The sequence below is a fragment of the Entelurus aequoreus genome, linkage group LG04 (assembly GCF_033978785.1).
Source record: "Entelurus aequoreus isolate RoL-2023_Sb linkage group LG04, RoL_Eaeq_v1.1, whole genome shotgun sequence".
Lineage (NCBI taxonomy): Eukaryota > Metazoa > Chordata > Actinopteri > Syngnathiformes > Syngnathidae > Entelurus > Entelurus aequoreus.
This window is the reverse complement of record NC_084734.1, coordinates 82,687,188-82,706,469: the sequence shown is the minus strand read 5'-3', so window position 1 is coordinate 82,706,469 and position 19,282 is coordinate 82,687,188. Positions and strand designations below refer to the sequence as shown.

Sequence of the window (19,282 nt, the reverse complement as noted above, 5' to 3'; positions counted from 1 at the left end):
CTCACACAGCCTAATTGTTCTTTGAATATTTTGCATATACACATGTTCACTGTCCGATAACATTGAGAGCTGTATTAAAAAAAACGCTCTTACACAAATGGCATCACTGCATTTTGAGCAAGTTTCTGAATATGACAAAACAAACAAAATGTGGCTAAAACATCAGACATACACTACCGTTCAAAAGTTAGGGGTCACCCAAACAATTTTGTGGAATAGCCTTCATTTCTAAGAACAAGAATAGACTGTCGAGTTTCAGATGAAAGTTCTCTTTTTCTGGACATTTTGAGCGTTTAATTGACCCCACAAATGTGATGCTCCAGAAACTCAATCTGCTCAAAGGAAGGTCAGTTTTGTAGCTTCTGTAACGAGCTAAACTGTTTTCAGATGTGTGATCATGATTGCACAAGGGTTTTCTAAACATCAATTAGCCTTCTGAGCCAATGAGCAAACACATTGTACCATTAGAACACTGGAGTGATAGTTGCTGGAAATGGGCCTCTATACACCTATGTAGATATTGCACCAAAAACCAGACATTTGCAGCTAGAATAGTCATTTACCACATTAGCAATGTATAGAGTGTATTTCTTTAAAGTTAAGACTAGTTTAAAGTTATCTTCATTGAAAAGTACAGTGCTTTTCCTTCAAAAATAAGGACATTTCAATGTGACCCCAAACTTTTGAACGGTAGTGTATATATATATATATATATAAATCAATCAATGTTTATTTATATAGCCCTAAATCACAAAAGTCTCAAAAGGCTGCACAAGCCACAACGACATCCTCGGCACAGAGCCCACACAAGGGACGTCAATGTGAATGACTTATGAGAAACCTTGGAGAGGACCAAGGTGGGTAACCCACCCCTCTAAGTACAGTCCCTAGTGCAGGGGTCGGCAACCCGCGGCTCCGGAGCCGCATGCGGCTCTTTGACCACTCTGATGCATGCGGCTCTTTGACCACTCTGATGCATGCGGCTCTTTGACCACTCTGATGCGGCTCAGCTGCATACTTGCCGACCCCCCCGATTTTCCCAGGAGATTTATGGATCTCAGTGCCTCTCCTAGATAACTCCCAGGGCAAATATAATCCTATTTTCACCCTAATTACTAAATTAAGGGCGTGCCCTAATCGCACTGCAGTAACTGTCCTCTATAGCATTTACAAACAGCGTGCCAACCCGGCCACATGTTATATGTAGCTTTTACTTAGCACTTTGGTAGGAGACAGCAAAGCATACTTACTCATCAGCCACACAGCTTACACTGACGGTAGCCATATAAAACTAATTTAACACTGTTACGTTACAAATATGCGCCACACTGTGAACCCACACCAAAAAAGAATGAAAAACACATTTCTGGAGAACATCCCACCGTAACACAACATAAACACAACACAACAAATACCCAGAATCCCATGCAGCCCTAACTCTTCCGGTCTAGATTATACAGATTGTACAAAAACACAATTTTAGGTCAACAGAGTGCTGCTGCTGATCTAGGCCTAGTGATTCTTCCTGCCTCTCATTAAATGTAAAACTGCCTCTGCTGCACTTGCCGCCTGCCGTGCAATGCCAGTGCGCACTGGGCATCAAAAGCGCAGATAGAGGCAAAACAATGTCACAAAAAAGGACATATCCTTTAGGTGCAGAAAAAAGGAAGAAGAAAGTGGAAGAGGAGAAAAAATGCCATGATAAAGGTATGTTTGCATGACTTGGTAATAAAAAGTTTATCAAAGAGATTTGTAGCTGTAATTAGCTTTAGCTAGGTGATGTTAGCTAGCTAGCGCGGTGCTAGCAATATGTTTTTAGCATCAGGTTACTAGTGAGATATGTTGTTTGCACAAATTGTTTGCAGCAGAGCACGGTAATGTATGTGAGTAAAATAAACATTATTTTTTACATCAACTCATAAGTTATGTGAAACTTCCCCAGGAGCATTGTTAAAATACTTTGGAGGCACAGAATCAGCCCAGAGCCAGTCCACATCCTCAGGCTCAACTGTGAGTGATGAATCAGGTGAGGGAACGACTGTCACCATACAGTATACATTTAATTTCTTAGTATAAACATTACACCTGAAGGGAAATTAATATAGTCAAAGTATCTCATTAATATGTGTGCCTGTATGTATGTATTTCATCTTAGGTCCATCTCCATCCTCAGTCTACAGTGCTCTCTCACACACCTCCATCCTCCGTGCCCACTGTCCCCTCCGTGTCTGAAACCACAGCTGATTTATCTAGTAAGTTAACTGCAAAACTTATTCAACTTGAATTTAACTGAATTTAACTTCAGTAGACTGTGCTCTCTTTGTACAAAGTAAACTTTAAATATGAACAATTAACTACAAATATAAACTAGTAATTAAAGACTAATATGTACAAGACTGATGAGACAAGATGACACTTTTACTGTAAATACAAAGCTTTATCACTTGGACTGTTCAACCCCAGGCCACTCTTGTAGCTCAATGTTTTCTACATTTTAAGATTAGGAACCATATGTGGCACTCTGGACATCATTCGTTCATTCATTGGTATTATTTATGTTCTTAACTGGGCCACCCCCATATCTTTATAAATGATATGTCATTTGTAAAAACATGCCAGGCTGACAATAGGATAAAGTAAACAACACTGCCAGAGCCGCAATGAGTTTATAGTAGGTGTGTGAATGATCAACAATCAATATTATTGGCAGAAATAGAGGGGCCCAAAATCAAATTTTGCTTAGGGCCCCATGGAGGCTTGGGCCAGCACTGAGTAGCGCATATATATATATATATATACTTTTTATATACATAAATACATTGTATTTATTCTTATTTGTGATTTTTTTCCCTCCTGAATTGTTAATGCTCTTGAGCTACCACGTTTTTTTTAGGCGAGGCCAAATTCAAAATAGCAATGCTACTGTCAAAGCATGATAATACGGTATCACTTAATGAATGTTTACAATGAAAACAAAGCAAAAATAAAATTGCGGCAAACATTTCAGAATACTGTAATTCCCACAAGGCTTTGCAGCTGACGTCATCAGCCACGTGACATTAGCTTGGCGGCCATCTTGCCGGTCACCAGTTCACTGCCGGTCAACCGGCACGCTTTCTTATTTGAGCTTGGAAATGCCGGAAACCTGCTGTGCTGTTGGATGTAGCAATAGACGAGGCGATAAACCAAATCTTAGCTTCGGATCGCGGCGATTTGTCGTGAACGATGGAAACCTACGATGTACACAAGGATATGCAATGAACACTTCATATCAGGTATGTAAACAAACTATTCACCCCTGATTTGTTTCACAAAATGTGAAATAATACAATATGGGATGATACAAATATGATTGTTGAAAATGCTGGGTGCATTTTTAGAAAGGCAGCAGGAGCAGCAATAGGGAATGGGATGATTTCTTCAGTTCACCCCCGCCTCTGTCTGTGTGATGCTAGGTACCGTTTTTATTTTTTCATGATGCCTCATCTTTTTGGCTTGAAAACGTTATCAATGTAAATGTTGAGCTTCATATTGGAATTGAACAATTAATTATAATGAGTGAATGCATTAGGAAATTTAAAAAAAAATTATGATGGACCTTGTGAAACAATTTTTTTCTAATGAAGCATTTTTGAACAAGAGGCTTTTTGTTACTTCATTTGGCACAAGGTAAAATCTACATTGGTAAAGTTTTCAAGCCATTGGCACAAGGTTAAAATTTTTATTGGTAAAGTTTTCAAGCCAATCAGATGAGGCATCATGAAATAATAAAAACGGTAGCAACTTAAAGGCCTACTGAAATGATTTTTTTTTATTTAAACGGGGATAGCAGATCTATTCTATGTGTCATACTTGATCATTTCGCGATATTGCCATATTTTTGCTGAAAGGATTTAGTATAGAACAACGACGATAAAGATTGCAACTTTTGGTATCTGATAAAAAAAAAGGCTTGCCCCTACCGGAAGTAGCGTGACGTAGTCAGTTGAACATATACGCAAAGTTCCCTATTGTTTACAATGATGGCCGCATGAAGTGAGAGAGATTCGGACCGAGAAAGCGACAATTTCCCCATTAATTTGAGCGAGGATGAAAGATTTGTGGATGAGTAAAGTGCAAGTGAAGGACTAGTGGGGAGTTGAAGCTATTCAGATAGGGAAGATGCTGTGAGAGCCGGGGGTGACCTGATATTCAGCTGGGAATGACTACAACAGTAAATAAACACAAGACATATATATACTCTATTAGCCACAACACAACCAGGCTTATATTTAATATGACACAAATTAATCCTGCATAAAAACACCTGCGTGTTTGTTACGCTAGCTCCTAGCTCCTCTGCTAGCTCCTAGCTCCATAGAACACGCCAATACAATTCAAACACCTGATCAACACACACAATCACTCAGCCCAAAAGACCGTTCACCTAACCCAAGGTTCATAAAGCTTATATATTTTTAAAAAGTTACGCACATACGCAAAAAAAAGTTGCGTACATACGGTCAAGCGATCAAATGTTTAGAAGCCAAAGCTGCATACTCACAGTAGCACGTCTGCGTCTTTGTCATCCAAATCAAAGTAATCCTGGTAAGAGTCTGTGTTGTCCCAGTTCTCTACAGGCGTCTGTGTATCAAAGTCAAAAGTCCTCCTGGTTAGAGTCTCTGTTATCCGAGTTCTTCCATCTTGACTGCATCTTTCGGGAATGTAAACAAAGAAGCGCCGGCTGTGTACTGTTGTTGCTGACTACGTTCGAAAAATACGTCCATTTCGCACCGACAACTTTCTTCTTTGCTTGCTCAGCTTCCTTCTCCATAATGCAATGAACATGATTGCAACAGATTCACGAACACAGATGTCCAGAATACTGTGGAATTATGAAATGAAAACAGAGCTTTTTCGTATTGGCTTCAATGTGGAAGGCATACCCGTGTTCGCCGGGCTACGTCACGCGCATACGTCATCCTCAGAGGCGTTTCGAACCGGAAGTTTAGCGGCAAATTTAAAATGTCACTTTATAAGTTAACCCGGCCGTATTGGCATGTGTTATAATGTTAAGATTTCATCATTGATATATAAACTATCAGACTGCGTGGTCGGTAGTAGTGGCTTTCAGTAGGCCTTTAAATGCCATTACAAAACAAATTGAACTGGGTATATCCCCATCAACAACGTGCTTAATTATTTATGGCAGTCATTATGAATAATGTGATTGTTTAATTGTTTAAGGTGCAAAAAGCGAAGATCCACTATCCCCAGACTATGTGCCAAGTATATTTGAGCATACCCAGTCACCTCACAAACGAAAACTCAAATGTTCAATGAAGATCTTTGAGAGAAGACAAAATCTCAAGCAGCGTAAGAGAGACCGCGAGAGGGCATTGGCAGCAGCAGCAGCAGCACTCGTCAATATTTCCCAGTCTGTCCCTTGTGAAAATGATCAACTACCCGCTGGTGAAGATGTGGTGCACGCTGAGATTGGAAAAGAAGGCAGCTTAATCCACTAGATGTTGAGGGTACCAGAAGATTAGCTGCTGTCCGTATCCATGTAGAGAGAGTTATTGGACTCGCAAGACAAAAGTATACCATGATGGAAAATATTATACCCATCTCTTTATTGTCATCTGATGACAGTGGTTTCACAACATTAGATAAAATTGTACAAGTGTCATGCGCACTTACAAATTTATCCGACCCAATTGTACCATTTGAGTAATGATGTTGCATCCATATTTTCTCTGTAATAAATACCAGGAAAGAATCTTACAGAAACAACTTTTTCTGTTTTACTTCCAACTTCTTGCAATTTACAAACCAACAAATCCTCAGTGGGAGGGTTACGGCAGTAGCAAACAAACTCTTCCGAAGCGGATGCAGTGGTAGCAACAGATTGTTCTACCGTGTACACTTTAGCTAATAGCTCTGGCATAATACAACGGAGATAGAAATTGTCCATCTTGGCCAGTTTGTTTGCCAGGAAGGAATCAGTTGTTGTTGTTGTTGTCATGTTTCACCCGATCCAGCCATGCAGGTACAGTGGCAGCACAGGATCTGACCATCTTTCGCTATTGCTACCCAAGGTCTGAGGGGAGGATCATTCATCCGTTGAGAGTGTTTTACCTGAAACAGATAATATGACATACCTTATATTATTATCAGTCCCTAATTTGGATATAATATACAAGGCTAGACCTCTTACTGTCCATTTATGCATATTTTACCTGGCATTTGGTAAATTTTCTCATGAATCATTCATTAAATTAGCCTGAAAATTTAAACCTGATTCATTTTGAGCAAGAAACCAAAAGGAATTATCAAGCATGAATTCTGAAAATTATTTTTGTAGAAACTGTTTCATAAGCTCTATACTGAATAGTTGGAAATTATGTAATGTTTTATTGCAGGAATTATTTTCTCAGATTTCAATATGAAGCTCCTGGAAACAGTTTTTTACAAAGCAATTTTTGATAGAATTTTTTTATAATATTGTTTGGTCACATCCTTAAACTGAATACGATACATTTTCAGGCTAATCTTTTATTACAAAAAAGCCTCCTGTTCAAAAATGCTTAATTAAAAAACTGTTTCACAAAGTCTATAGTAGTTTTTTGAAATTATGTAATGCATAGAGAAAAATTGGAAAATTTCAATATGAAGTTTGTGAAACAGTTTTTTAATTAGGTCTCCCTTGGAAAAGAGATCTTTGATCTCAATGGGATTTTACCTGGTTAAATAAAGGCTAATAAATAAATAAATAAGAGGCATTTTTGAACAGGACGCCTTTTGTAATAAAAAAAAAAGCTTAACAATGTGAGTTTTCATTAGAATCACTTCAGTAGTTTTTTCCACAATCACACTGTTACTGCCACGCGGATTTGTAAACAGACAGTAGGCTCTTCTGTGTGTGCTTTTTCCTTACCTTGGTCATGAGAAGAAATCCATTCTTGTTTGGAATCTGCCATATCAGCCCATCATGCACAAAACCTGCTGTAAAATACTTGTAGGCATCCAGACTCTTGTATGCCTTAAGGTCCTTTCAGTGTACGGAGATGGTGAATCGACGAGGTAATTATAAATGTCTGGATATGAGAGTTCAGGCAGGTCGGCTGTTGCAAAATGCTCAGGTGATTTTAGCATGCTTCTCGGTAAAAGGTACGTAAGGTTCTGTCACGCCAATTTTCTTCCCATCACAAAAACCTTCCTAACCCCCATTTACTTCCGGGGTCATTTCCGCTTACGTCAGTTCCTCTTACGTCATTGACAGCGATCGATAGCACTTCGTTTGACTCTTTTTTTATAAGACAGCGTAACAAAACGTCTGAATTATCAACAATAATGTTGATTTAAAGTACATACATTTAACATTATATATTAATTAATATTAGTGAAATGGTTTCAACAATAATGTTGATTTAAAGTAGTACAGACATTTAACAGTATTATATATTAATTACTATTTTTTGCACGTTACCACGAAGACAGAAGTTCGCAGCAGCGGCCCTAACACTCCGCTTGAAATGTTGCGAAGCCTGCTGGTGTTTGATATAAGTCCCCTGGGACAGATAAAGACGAATATCATCCAGTGACACCACCATTTTCAGGAGATTTAGATTTATCGATCGCTGGCAATGACGTGAGCGGAAATGACGTAAGTAAGAGGAACTGACGTAAGCGAAAATGACCCCGGAAGTAAATGGGGGTTAGGAAGGTTTTTGTGATGGGAAGAAAATGTATCCTTTGTGCCAACAAGGTTCAACTTCTCTCGGTAACGTTTCTTGGACTCTTCATCCAAATGCACAACTTCATTGGATAGCAAATCAGCCATAATTCGGATGAAATCGGTGAAAATGTAGCGCAGAAATCAAACTGAATCTGTACGAACACGTAGGAACGAGCTGACCGGTTGACCGGCAAGATGGCGGCGTAACACAAAGTCACGTGATAAAACCACGTGACTGCAAAGTTGTATTTGTGTAAAATTTTACTATTCTGATCCACATTTTATCTCGTAACTGCTATCGGTGATTTTCATTGTTCCAGAAATTCAATATTTAATCTCCTATCCAAATAAAGCCGAGTCAATTGGGACACGTATTTGAAATATAATTTAAACTGCTTAAAATATGCAGCTTGTTTAGCGGAAACAGTTAAACGTCACTTCCTGTTTTGTATTCATCCGCCACAGCACCGGATCACATGATCAGACTGCCTGATATTCTAAGGTAGCCGCTGTCTACTTCAACTCTTTTCCATACAATAGTGCATTACAACAGAACAAAAACGTTTACATTTCGATTTTTTTTTTTTACAAAAAAGGAACACTAGTTTTGTAAGTATACTCCATCAGGATTAGTTTTATACCTTGATGAGTCTAAAGTCTGCCGTAGGTGTGTTTTGTCCTGAAATCTAACTTCCAACAAAGTGGTCGTGTTATTAAAAAAAAACAGGAACATGAAACTTATTATTCTCGATGACTACGAGGCGTCTAGCGAGTGGGCTGCAAAATACATAAGGAACAAGATTTTGCTTTTTAAACCTGGACCGGACAGACATTTCACCCTTGGTCTTCCTACTGGTAAGTCGCTGACAACCCTTTTATTTTCTAGTCACTAACTACAGAATGTGATTATCTATGCACAAAACAGCTTTGTGTTCCTCAATCTTTTCCTCTCACTTCCGGACCTTATTTTAGCTAACTCGACAAAATAACATTTTCAAAAATATTGTTCTTTTATACACCGTCACCAATGTAATTTGAAAAAAAAATAAAGAAACAATAGTGTGGGCTTTCAACTTTATTTTCAGATAATTCACACAAATATGGCATTTACTCCTTTAGGAATAGCAGCTATTTTATGGTGGAATACAGTTGACATTGTAAATCAGTATTTTATTTCATTGAAAATTGTGGTTAAAAAGGTGCATCTTGGTGAATTAAAACAGTGGTTCTCAAACTTTTTTCACCAAGTACCACCTCAGAAAACACTTTCCAAGTACCAACATTAAAATACAGTAGCGTAGTAGGCCTAAATATTCATTAAAAACAAAGCAGATGTTTTATTCAACAAATACATGTACTATTTTGGCCACTGTAACATTACACACAGTTTGAACACTTTTTGAATATGTAATTATTGTTTTATTTAACAAGTACCGTATTTTTCGGAGTATAAGTCGCTCCGGAGTATAAGGCGACTTAAACTCCGGAGCGACTTATACTCCGAAAAATACATTTTTATTTTTTTTTTCCGGCCGAAAATGCATAATAAAGAAGGAAAAAAACATATACAGTATAAGTCCCACTGGAGTATAAGTCGCATTTTTTGGAGGAAATGTATTTGATAAAAGCCAACACCAAGAATAGACATTTGAAAGGCAATTTAAAATAAATAAAGAATAGTGAACAACAGGCTGAATAAGTGTACGTTATATGAGGCATAAATAACCAACTGAGAACGTGCCTGGTATGTTAACGTAACATATTATGGTAAGAGTCATTCACATAACTATAACATATAGAACATGCTATACGTTTACCAAACAATCTGTCACTCCTGATCGCTAAATCCCATGAAATCTTATACGTCTAGTCTCTTACGTGAATGAGCTAAATAATATTATTTGATATTTTACGGTAATGTGTTAATAATTTCACACATAAGTCGCTCCTGAGTATAAGTCGCACCCCCGGCCAAACTATGAAAAAAACTGCGACTTATTGTCCGAAAAATACGGTACATATACAGTGTTTCCCATAAACTGCCAAGATACCTGTGGCGGTGGGGGCGTGGCTATGGGCGTGGTCACCATGACATCATCGAGTAATTTGCATAATTTACTACAATGATTTGATTTTCTCAAAAAAGGCTCAAAAAATGTATACTTACTAATTAATAATAACAGTTTTGTTTTAAACGTCCATCCATCCATCCATTTTACAATATAATTACAACACTTTATGTGCATATTTATATACAGATTTGAACAATAAGTTATTCACTGAAATATTTTTATTAGTTGTGGTTCTTACAAAAAATATATCTTATAAAATATAAAAGCTAAAATGTCTCAAAGCTCTGCCCCTTTAATTAGTGCATACTAAATAATTTAACTTTAGCCTACTACTACAACCATATTATTTACCAGCAACATAAAGTGAAACAGAGGCAGAGGTGTCCTGCCACAGTCAGTAACAAATAAACAGAAAACAGTAGTGGTGGTAGATAGACACAGAGCTTCATCAAACATCTGATCCACTGAACAAAGAGCTCCAAAAATCTTGAACTTTAGACTGCCATCAGTTTTACTCCCTACACTTAACCATGTGTTTCCTACTGCCTGCACACTTTGCACCCTTTGTTATATACACATGTTGTGTTTCTAATATAAATACTTTTAATAAAGTCAAATACAAATAAGGCAACAAGAGAAGTATCCTACACTTCTCTTTTGTAAAGTAAATCTGAACAGCCGATATGGGCATCTACATCAACTATATGATTTGCCTGAGAAGCTGGAGAGGACAAAAAAATGAAAATAAATAACAAATATTTGTTATTTTTTTATTTTTATTTTTTATTTGTGGCGGACGTAATTCTTTCGTGGCGGGCCGCCACAAATAAATGAATGTGTGGGAAACCCTGATATAATTTATACACACATACACCATGGCCCTCCAGACACATTTTTTTCTCCCAGTGTCAAAATATTTGCCCAGTTCTGCTTTAATTGGTCTTGAACTTGTGAAATGTGTTTGTGCATGTCCAGTCAAAAGTTTGTATACTTCACTCAGCGCTAAACTACGCTTTTTCCTGTTTGGCCCATCTCAAGGAAGCACCCCACTGGGCTGCTACAAGAAACTTATAGAGTATTACAAGAGGGGAGAAATCTCTTTCCAGTATGTCGAGACGTTCAACATGGATGAATATGTGGGTAAGTAACTCATCCTTCTCCTATAGCTGCAAGAAGTACCGTCCCTACACTTGTTTAATAAGCGATGCAATTTAGGACTTCCCAGAAATCACCCTGAGAGCTACCATTCCTTCATGTGGAATAACTTCTTCAAGCACATCGACATAAGAGCGGAGAACACTCACATCCTTGATGGCAACGCTCCAGACCTGAAAGCAGAGTGTGACGCCTTTGAGGAGAAAATAACAGCAGCTGGGGGCATTGAGCTGTTTGTCGGAGGTATGAAAAGGAGGTCAACAATGCTCAGGTTGAGCAACTGTGCATTTATGATCGGCCTTATCTTGTCGCTCTATTTGTGTTCTCCCTCTCTTGTTAGGCATCGGACCGGATGGCCACATCGCCTTCAACGAGCCTGGGTCCAGCCTGGCTTCTAGAACCAGGGTGAAGACGTTGGCAAAGGACACCATCATGGCTAATGCTAGGTTCTTCGACGGTGACCTCTTAAAGGTGCCCACCATGGCGCTGACTGTCGGAGTGGGCACCGTCATGGATGCAAAAGAGGTTAGAGTTCACTTCAATGTCAGCAGATCCAGGTGCGATACTGTCGGTCACAAATAGGAGCACACAGCCCTCACATCTCACTATTATAGTGATGAAAATAGTCAGTGAACACCTCACAGTAAACTAGGGGTGCACCTGAACAGGTAACCCACGTTGCAGTCCGTACTTTGGTTTTCAGTTCTGTTTCGGTACGTTTTTCGGGTGTAAAGCAGGTCTATTCAACTGGGGGACAAATCTGGCCCGGTAAAGACACCATACTGGCCCCCCCGAGTTCAGGTCAAAACTTGGGAGACATTTTTGCAGAGTGCTCCTGTTGTATAGAGGAACTTTGGATCATGTTTTTGATTGATTGAAACTTTTATTAGTAGATTGCACAGTACAGTCCATATTCCGTACAATTGACCACAAAATGGTAACACCCGAATAAGTTTTTCAACTTCTTTAAGTCGGGGTCCACGTTAATCAATTCATGCTACAAATATATACTATCATCATAATACAGTCATCACACAAGTTAATCATCAGAGTATATACATTGAATTATTTACATTATTTACAATCCCGGGGGTGGGATGTGGAGGGGTTTGGGGCGGGGTGTTGTTTTAGTGCGGTTTTGAAGGAGGATAGAGATGCACTTTCTTTTACACCTGTTGGGAGTGCATTCCATATTGATGTGGCATAAAAGGAGAAGGAGTTAAGACCTTTGTTAGATCGGAATCTGGGTTTAACGTGGTTAGTGGAGCTCCCCCTGGTGTTGTGGTTATAGCGGTCATTTACGTTAAGGAAGTAGTTTGACATGTACTTCGGTATCAGGGAGGTGTAGCGGATTTTATAGACTAGGCTCAGTGCAAGTTGTTTTACTCTGTCCTCCACCCTGAGCCAGCCCACTTTTGAGAAGTGGGTAGGAGTGAGGTGTGATCTGGGGTGGAGGTCTAGAAGTAACCCGACTAGCTTGTTCTGGGATGTTTGGAGTCTAGATTTGAGGGTTTTGGAGGTGCTGGGGTACCAGGAGGTGCATGCGTAATCGAAAAAGGGTTGAATGAGAGTTCCTGCTAGAATCTTCATGGTGCTTTTGTTGACCAGATAGGAGATTCTGTAGAGAAATGTTGTTCGTTGGTTGACCTTTTTGATTACATTGGTTGCCATTTTATCACAGGAAAGATTAGCCTCTAGAATGGAACCTAGGTAGGTGACCTCATCTTTCCTGGTGATAACAATGTCACCCACTTTTATAGTGAAGTCACTGACTTTCTTAAAGTTGATGTGGGACCCAAATAGGATGGATGTAAACACATTGGCAGATCTTTGCATTGACATTTTAACCTTGCTAGCAAACAGAACACTGGGGTCCAAATTTGTGATTGACATAATTGAGGCGCTCCTCAAGACACCTCTTTAAGTTCTCTAGGCTTTGAGTACCTTGAAGGTAGAAAAGCGCTATACAAGTATAACCCATTTATCATTTATTTAGTTATTTCTCTCCTTATTGACAATTACATTGTTTTTGTAATGTGATTTGTGTAACTTAGGTGTTGCTGTAGCTTGCAGTCAGTAGTCATTCGTTCAACTTTTTTAGTTATCCTAGTGGTGTTCCTCAAGGTTCCATTTAAGGTCCTCTGTTTTTCATCATTTGCGCTATTTAACTGGTGGTCTGGAAGTTCGGTTCAAAAAACTTGTGAGAGATACACATTTTTGCAGCAGATTCTTAAAAAGACTAAACTAAAGTGCTGTGTTGGAGATGATCTTTGACTAGCTTTATTGCAAAAGGTCCTTAAAAACAGCAAAACGCTCCTGTAACTGAATATAAATACACTAAAATCAAATGTCTACTGTAGAGGACGCTGGTTCTCCAGAATATACAAAGTAAGTGATGGGAGAAGTCCAGCCCCTTCTGGGAAATATGACCCCCAAAACAATTACCGTATTTTCCGGACTATAAAGCGCACTTAAAATCCTTTGTTTTCCTCAAAACTCGACAGTGCGCCTTATAACGCGCCTAATGTACGGAATAATTCTGGTTTTGGTTACCGACCTCGATGCTATTTTACAAACCCCGTTTCCATATGAGTTGGGAAATTGTGTTAGATTTAAATATAAACGGAATACAATGATTTGCAAATCATTTTCAACCCATATTCAGTTGAATATGCTACAAAGACAACATATTTGATGTTCAAACTCATAAAAAAATTTTTTTTTGCAAATAATCATTAACTTTAGAATTTGATGCCAGCAACACGTGACAAAGAAGTTGGGAAAGGTGGCAATAAATACTGATAAAGTTGAGGAATGCTCATCAAACACTTATTTGGAACATCCCACAGGTGAACAGGCAAATTGGGAACAGGTGGGTGCCATGATTGGGTATAAAAGTAGATTCCATGAAATGCTCAGTCATTCACAAACAAGGATGGGGTGAGGGTCACCACTTTGTCAACAAATGCGTGAGCAAATTGTTGAACAGTTTAAGAAAAACCTTTCTCAACCAGCTATTGCAAGAAATTTAGGGATTTAAACATCTACGGTCCGTAATATCATCAAAGGGTTCAGAGAATCTGGAGAAATCACTGCACGTAAGCAGCTAAGCCCGTGACCTTCCATCCCTCAGGCTGTACTGCATCAACAAGCGACATCAGTGTGTAAAGGATATCACCACATGGGCTCAGGAACACTTCAGAAACCCACTGTCAGTAACTACAGTTGGTCGCTACATCTGTAAGTGCAAGTTAAAACTCTCCTATGCAAGGCGAAAACCGTTTATCAACAACACCCAGAAACGCCGTCGGCTTCGCTGGGCCTGAGCTCATCTAAGATGGACTGACACAAAGTGGAAAAGTGTTCTGTGGTCTGACGAGTCCACATTTCAAATTGCTTTTGGAAACTGTGGACGTCGTGTCCTCCGGACCAAAGAGGAAAAGAACCATCCGGATTGTTATAGGCGCAAAGTTGAAAAGCCAGCATGTGTGATGGTATGGGGGTGTATTAGTGCCCAAGACATGGGTAACTTACACATCTGTGAAGGCGCCATTAACGCTGAAAGGTACATACAGGTTTTGGAGCAACATATGTTGCCATCCAAGCAACGTTACCATGGACGCCCCTGCTTATTTCAGCAAGACAATGCCAAGCCACGTGTTACATCAACGTGGCTTCATAGTAAAAGAGTGCGGGTACTAGACTGGCCTGCCTGTAGTCCAGACCTGTCTCCCATTGAAAATGTGTGGCGCATTATGAAGCCTAAAATAGCACAAGGGAGACCCCCGGACTGTTGAACAACTTAAGCTGTACATCAAGCAAGAATGGGAAAGAATTCCACCTGAGAAGCTTCAAAAATGTGTCTCCTCAGTTCCCAAACGTTTACTGAGTGTTGTTAAAAGGAAAGGCCATGTAACACAGTGGTGAACATGCCCTTTCCCAACTACTTTGGCACGTGTTGCAGCCATGAAATTCTAAGCTAATTATTATTTGCAAAAAAAAAAATAAAGTTTGAGTTTGAACATCAAATATCTTGTCTTATATCCTTTTCAACCCATATTCAATCGAATATGGGTTGAAAAGGATTTGCAAATCATTGTATTCCCTTTATATTTACATCTAACACAATTTCCCAACTCATATAAAAAACGGGGTTTGTATTTGGTACATGATGAGTGTGACCAGTAGATCGCAGTCAAACATAAGAGATACATGTAGACTGCACTATGATGGCAGTCTCACACACAAGAGATACAGTACGTGTAGACTGCAATATGACTTAAGTAAACAACACCAACACGGCGCTCAAAAACCTATCAAAATGTTTTAATACGACTTTGGTAAGCTATGAAGCCGCACCGCTTGCTGGATTGTCGGTGCATTAAACATGCAAGTATTATTATGGTGTGTGTATAAGGTAAGACATATTATCTGGCGTTTTGTTTCGCAATATTATGCAAAAGCAACTTTTCTTAAGTTGATTAACCCTGGTGTAAAGAGAACACCTTTTTTCGCTCTCAAAGTTCTTTTTATCTTTCTTGTCAGCAAAAACTGCATTCTGCATCAAAGAAAGTATCACTGGTATACTGAATACTAGAATGATTTTTTTAAGTTAACCGTTACTGAACAACTTTCAGATGCTATATTGCCCTTTATTCCTTGATTACTCGCATACATCGGTGCTTCTCACCAGTGGTTTGGCAAACGACAAGCGATGACCCAGTTATTTTTTAATTCAAATGGCTTATATTTAATTAAAATACATTAAAGTGAAGTTTGAATTGGAAGTAGTGTAAAATAATGTGTGCCAACACAAAAAAACAAGGTTAATGACCATTTTCCACAAAGTCAAAAATCATTTGAACAAAAAGGGACTGTCGAGTTTTTTAGTACTTGCTGTATCTGAAGAGTTGAATCAGGGCAAAAAGTGTCATTCTAAAATCTTTAGGTTAATGTTGTCAAATGATTATTGAAGTTATTAATCATGTGCATGTTTTTAAATTTACTTAAAAACAACAGAACAGGCTAATTGGGAACAGGTGGATGCAAGGATGGGGCGAGGGTCACCACTATGTGAACAAATGCGTGAGCAAATTGTTGATCAGTTTAAGAACAACATTTCTCAACGAGCTATTGCAAGGATTTTGGGGATTTCACCATCTATGGTCCGTAATATCATCAAAAGGTTCAGAGAATCTGGAGAAATCACTGCAAGGCCGAAAACCAACATTGAATGCCTGTGACCTTGGATCCATCAGGCGGTACTGCATCAAAAAGCGACATCAGTGTGTAAAGGATATCACCACATGGGCTGAGGAACACTTCAGAAAAAACACTGTCAGTAGCTACAGTTTGTCGCTACATCTGTAAGTGCAAGTTAAAACTCTGCTATGCAAAGTGAAAGCCGTTTATCAACAACACCCAGAAACGCCGAGCTCATCTAAGATGGACAGACGCAAAGTAGAAAAGTGTTCTGCGGTCTGACGAGTCCACATTTCAAATTGTTTTTGGAAACTGTGGACGTCGTGTCCTCCGGACTAAAGAGGAAAAGAACAATCCGGACTGTTCTAGGCGCAAAGTTCAAAAGCCAGCATCTGTGATGGTATGGGGGTGTATTAGTGCCCAAGACAAGGGTAACGTACACATTTGTAAAGGCACCATTAATGCTGAAAGGTACATACAGGTTTCGGAGCAACATATGTTGCCATCCAAGCAACGTCTTTTTCATGGACGCCCCTGCTTATTTCAGCAAGACAATGCCAAGCCACATTCTGCACGTGTTACATCAACGTGGCTTCATAGTAAAAGAGTGCGGGTACTAGACTGGCCTGTCTGTAGTCCAGACCTGTCTCTCATTGAAAATGTGTGGCGCATTATGAAGCGTAAAATAAACTAAAGATGTGCAACAAGCAAGAATGGGAAAGAATTCCACCTGAAAAGCTTCAAAAATTGGTCTGCTCAGTTCCCAAACGTTTACTGAGTGTTGTTAAAAGGAAAGGCCATGTAACACAGTGGTAAAAATGCCCCTGTGCCAACTTTTTTGCAATGTGTTGCTGCCATTAAATTCTAAGTTAATGATTATTTACAAAAAAAATAAGTTTCTCAGTTCCAGCATTAAATATCTTGTCTTTGCAGTCTATTCAATTGAATATACTGTAAGTTGAAAAGGATTTGCAAATATTTGTATTGTTTTTATTTACAATTGACACAACGTGCCAACTTCACTGGTTTTGGGTTTTGTATAACAACCCGCGCCGCCTTTCAGTTGGCCATCTGCCATCAAGGCAAACAAGCATGTACGGTCAAAATAAAATTGCGTGCTTAATCTACATACATACACGATTAATGCGATCATTTTTTTGATTAATCACGTGAGTTAACTCGTTATTTTTGACAGCCTTAATTTAGTTATAAAAATGTAATTTTTCTTCAGATTTGATTTAGTAGATACATTTATTCTCCCAGTCTGGACTAAAAGTTCAGTCACATAGATAATTCTGTGCACTCACACAATCCATGGCCCATAATGACGACTGTTGCTTCCTTACAGTGAACATGTCCGAATTGTGTCCAAAGTGTGAATGTTTAGTCGGAGAATCATTGTTATTTAGCACTGCCCTATTTATCCATCCATCCATCTTCTTCCGCTTATCCGAGGTCGGGTCGCGGGGGCAGCAGCCTAAGCAGGGAAGCCCAGACTTCCCTCTCCCCAGCCACTTCGTCCAGCTCCTCCCGGGGGATCCCGAGGCATTCCCAGGCCAGCCGGGAGAGATAGTCTTCCCAACGTGTCCTGGGTCTTCCCCGTGGCCTCATATCGGTCGGACGTGCCCGAAACACCTCCCCAGAGAGGCGTTCGGGTGGCATCCTGACCAGATGCCCGAACCACCTCATCTGGCTCCTCTCGGAATTCAATTCTAATTCTGTTTCCCCCATTCTGACTTCTACAAACCGTGGCAAAATGGGTTACACTGTCACTTTGATTAGAATGTGTTTGGAAACTTTTCAGGGTAATTATTATGTATATGCATATTTGTGAATTTATGGGAATGAGGGGGTACACCCTGGACAGCTTGCCACAGAGCGTCTGAGCATGTTATTCTTAACTTTAAAAAGGCGACAACTGAAAAGGTGTATGCTGTCCATAGGTCATGATCCTCATCACAGGGGCCCACAAGGCATTTGCCCTTTACAAAGCCATCGAAGAAGGCGTAAACCACATGTGGACTGTGTCTGCCTTCCAGCAGCACCCGCAGACTGTTTTTGTATGTGACGAAGATGCCACCTTGGAACTGCGGGTTAAAACAGTGAAATACTTCAAAGGTAAGTCTACATCACAGCATAAAAATCATGGGAAAATGCATATACCTATGTTTTTCTTTTTCCCCTGTAGGGATGATGCATGTGCACAACAAGCTGGTAGAGTTACCTTCTTCAGAGCCCAAGAAGTAATGCAGTTTAAAGGGGTGACTAGTGAACATAAAAAAAAAACATTCCAATGATTTGTTTATGTTTTGGCAGTGAATTTGTTATTACTGCTAATTTTTAATAAAATGATTTTTACTTGCTGTGTTTATTTTGACTGCCATAACGTGGAAACACCCGTGTTGCTGACAACAAGCTATCCATACACTTGGGTAAAACGGAATCCATCCTATTTGGGTCCCACTTCAACCTTAAGAAAGTCAGTGACTTCACTATAAAAGTGGGTGACATTGTTATCACCAGGAAAGATGAGGTCACCTACCTAGGTTCCATTCTAGAGGCTAATCTTTCCTGTGATAAAATGGCAACCAAGCTAATCAAAAAGGTCAACCAACGAACGAGATTTCTCTATAGAATCTCATCTCTGGTCAACAAAAGCACCATGAAGATTCTAGCGGGAACTCTCATTCAACCCTTTTTCGATTATGCATGCACCTCCTGGTACCCTAGCACCTCCAAAACCCTCAAATCTAGACTCCAAACATCCCAGAACAAGCTAGTCAGATTACTTCTAGACCTCCACCCCAGATCACACCTCACTCCTACCCACTTCTCCAAAATGGGCTGGCTCAGGGTGGAGGACAGAGTAAAACAACTTGCACTGAGCCTAGTCTATAAAATCCGCTACACCTCCCTGATACCGAAGTACATGTCAAACTACTTCCTTAACGTAAATGACCGCTATAACCACAACACCATAGGGAGCTCCACTAACCACGTTAAACCCAGATTCCATCTAACAAAGGTCTTAACTCATTCTCTTTCTATGCCACATTAATATGGAATGCACTCCCAACAGGTGTAAAAGAAAGTGCATCTCTATCCTCCTTCAAAACCGCACTAAAACAACACCTCC

The 19,282-nt window shown here is 39.5% G+C and overlaps 1 protein-coding gene across 1 annotated transcript; it reads left to right on the top strand.

Annotated features, from left to right (window-relative positions):
- Positions 1-8,137: 8,137 nt before the first annotated feature.
- On the top strand, positions 8,138-18,509 carry gnpda1 (glucosamine-6-phosphate deaminase 1). The gene is made up of 6 exons (XM_062043789.1): positions 8,138-8,572; positions 10,828-10,929; positions 11,005-11,187; positions 11,285-11,469; positions 18,090-18,264; positions 18,335-18,509. Exons 1-6 carry the CDS (start codon positions 8,449-8,451, stop codon positions 18,391-18,393), a joined length of 828 nt encoding a protein of 275 aa, XP_061899773.1. The 5' UTR covers positions 8,138-8,448; the 3' UTR covers positions 18,394-18,509.
- Positions 18,510-19,282: the final 773 nt, after the last annotated feature.

Bases quoted from the DNA above. Each gene is read 5' to 3' on its own strand.
- gnpda1 (XM_062043789.1), top strand. From the start codon at position 8,449: ATGAAACTTATTATTCTCGATGACTACGAGGCGTCTAGCGAGTGGGCT. The intron at 10,930-11,004 runs GTAAGTAACTCA...GATGCAATTTAG, and splicing joins CAACATGGATGAATATGTGG to GACTTCCCAGAAATCACCCT. The intron at 18,265-18,334 runs GTAAGTCTACAT...TTTCCCCTGTAG, and splicing joins AACAGTGAAATACTTCAAAG to GGATGATGCATGTGCACAAC.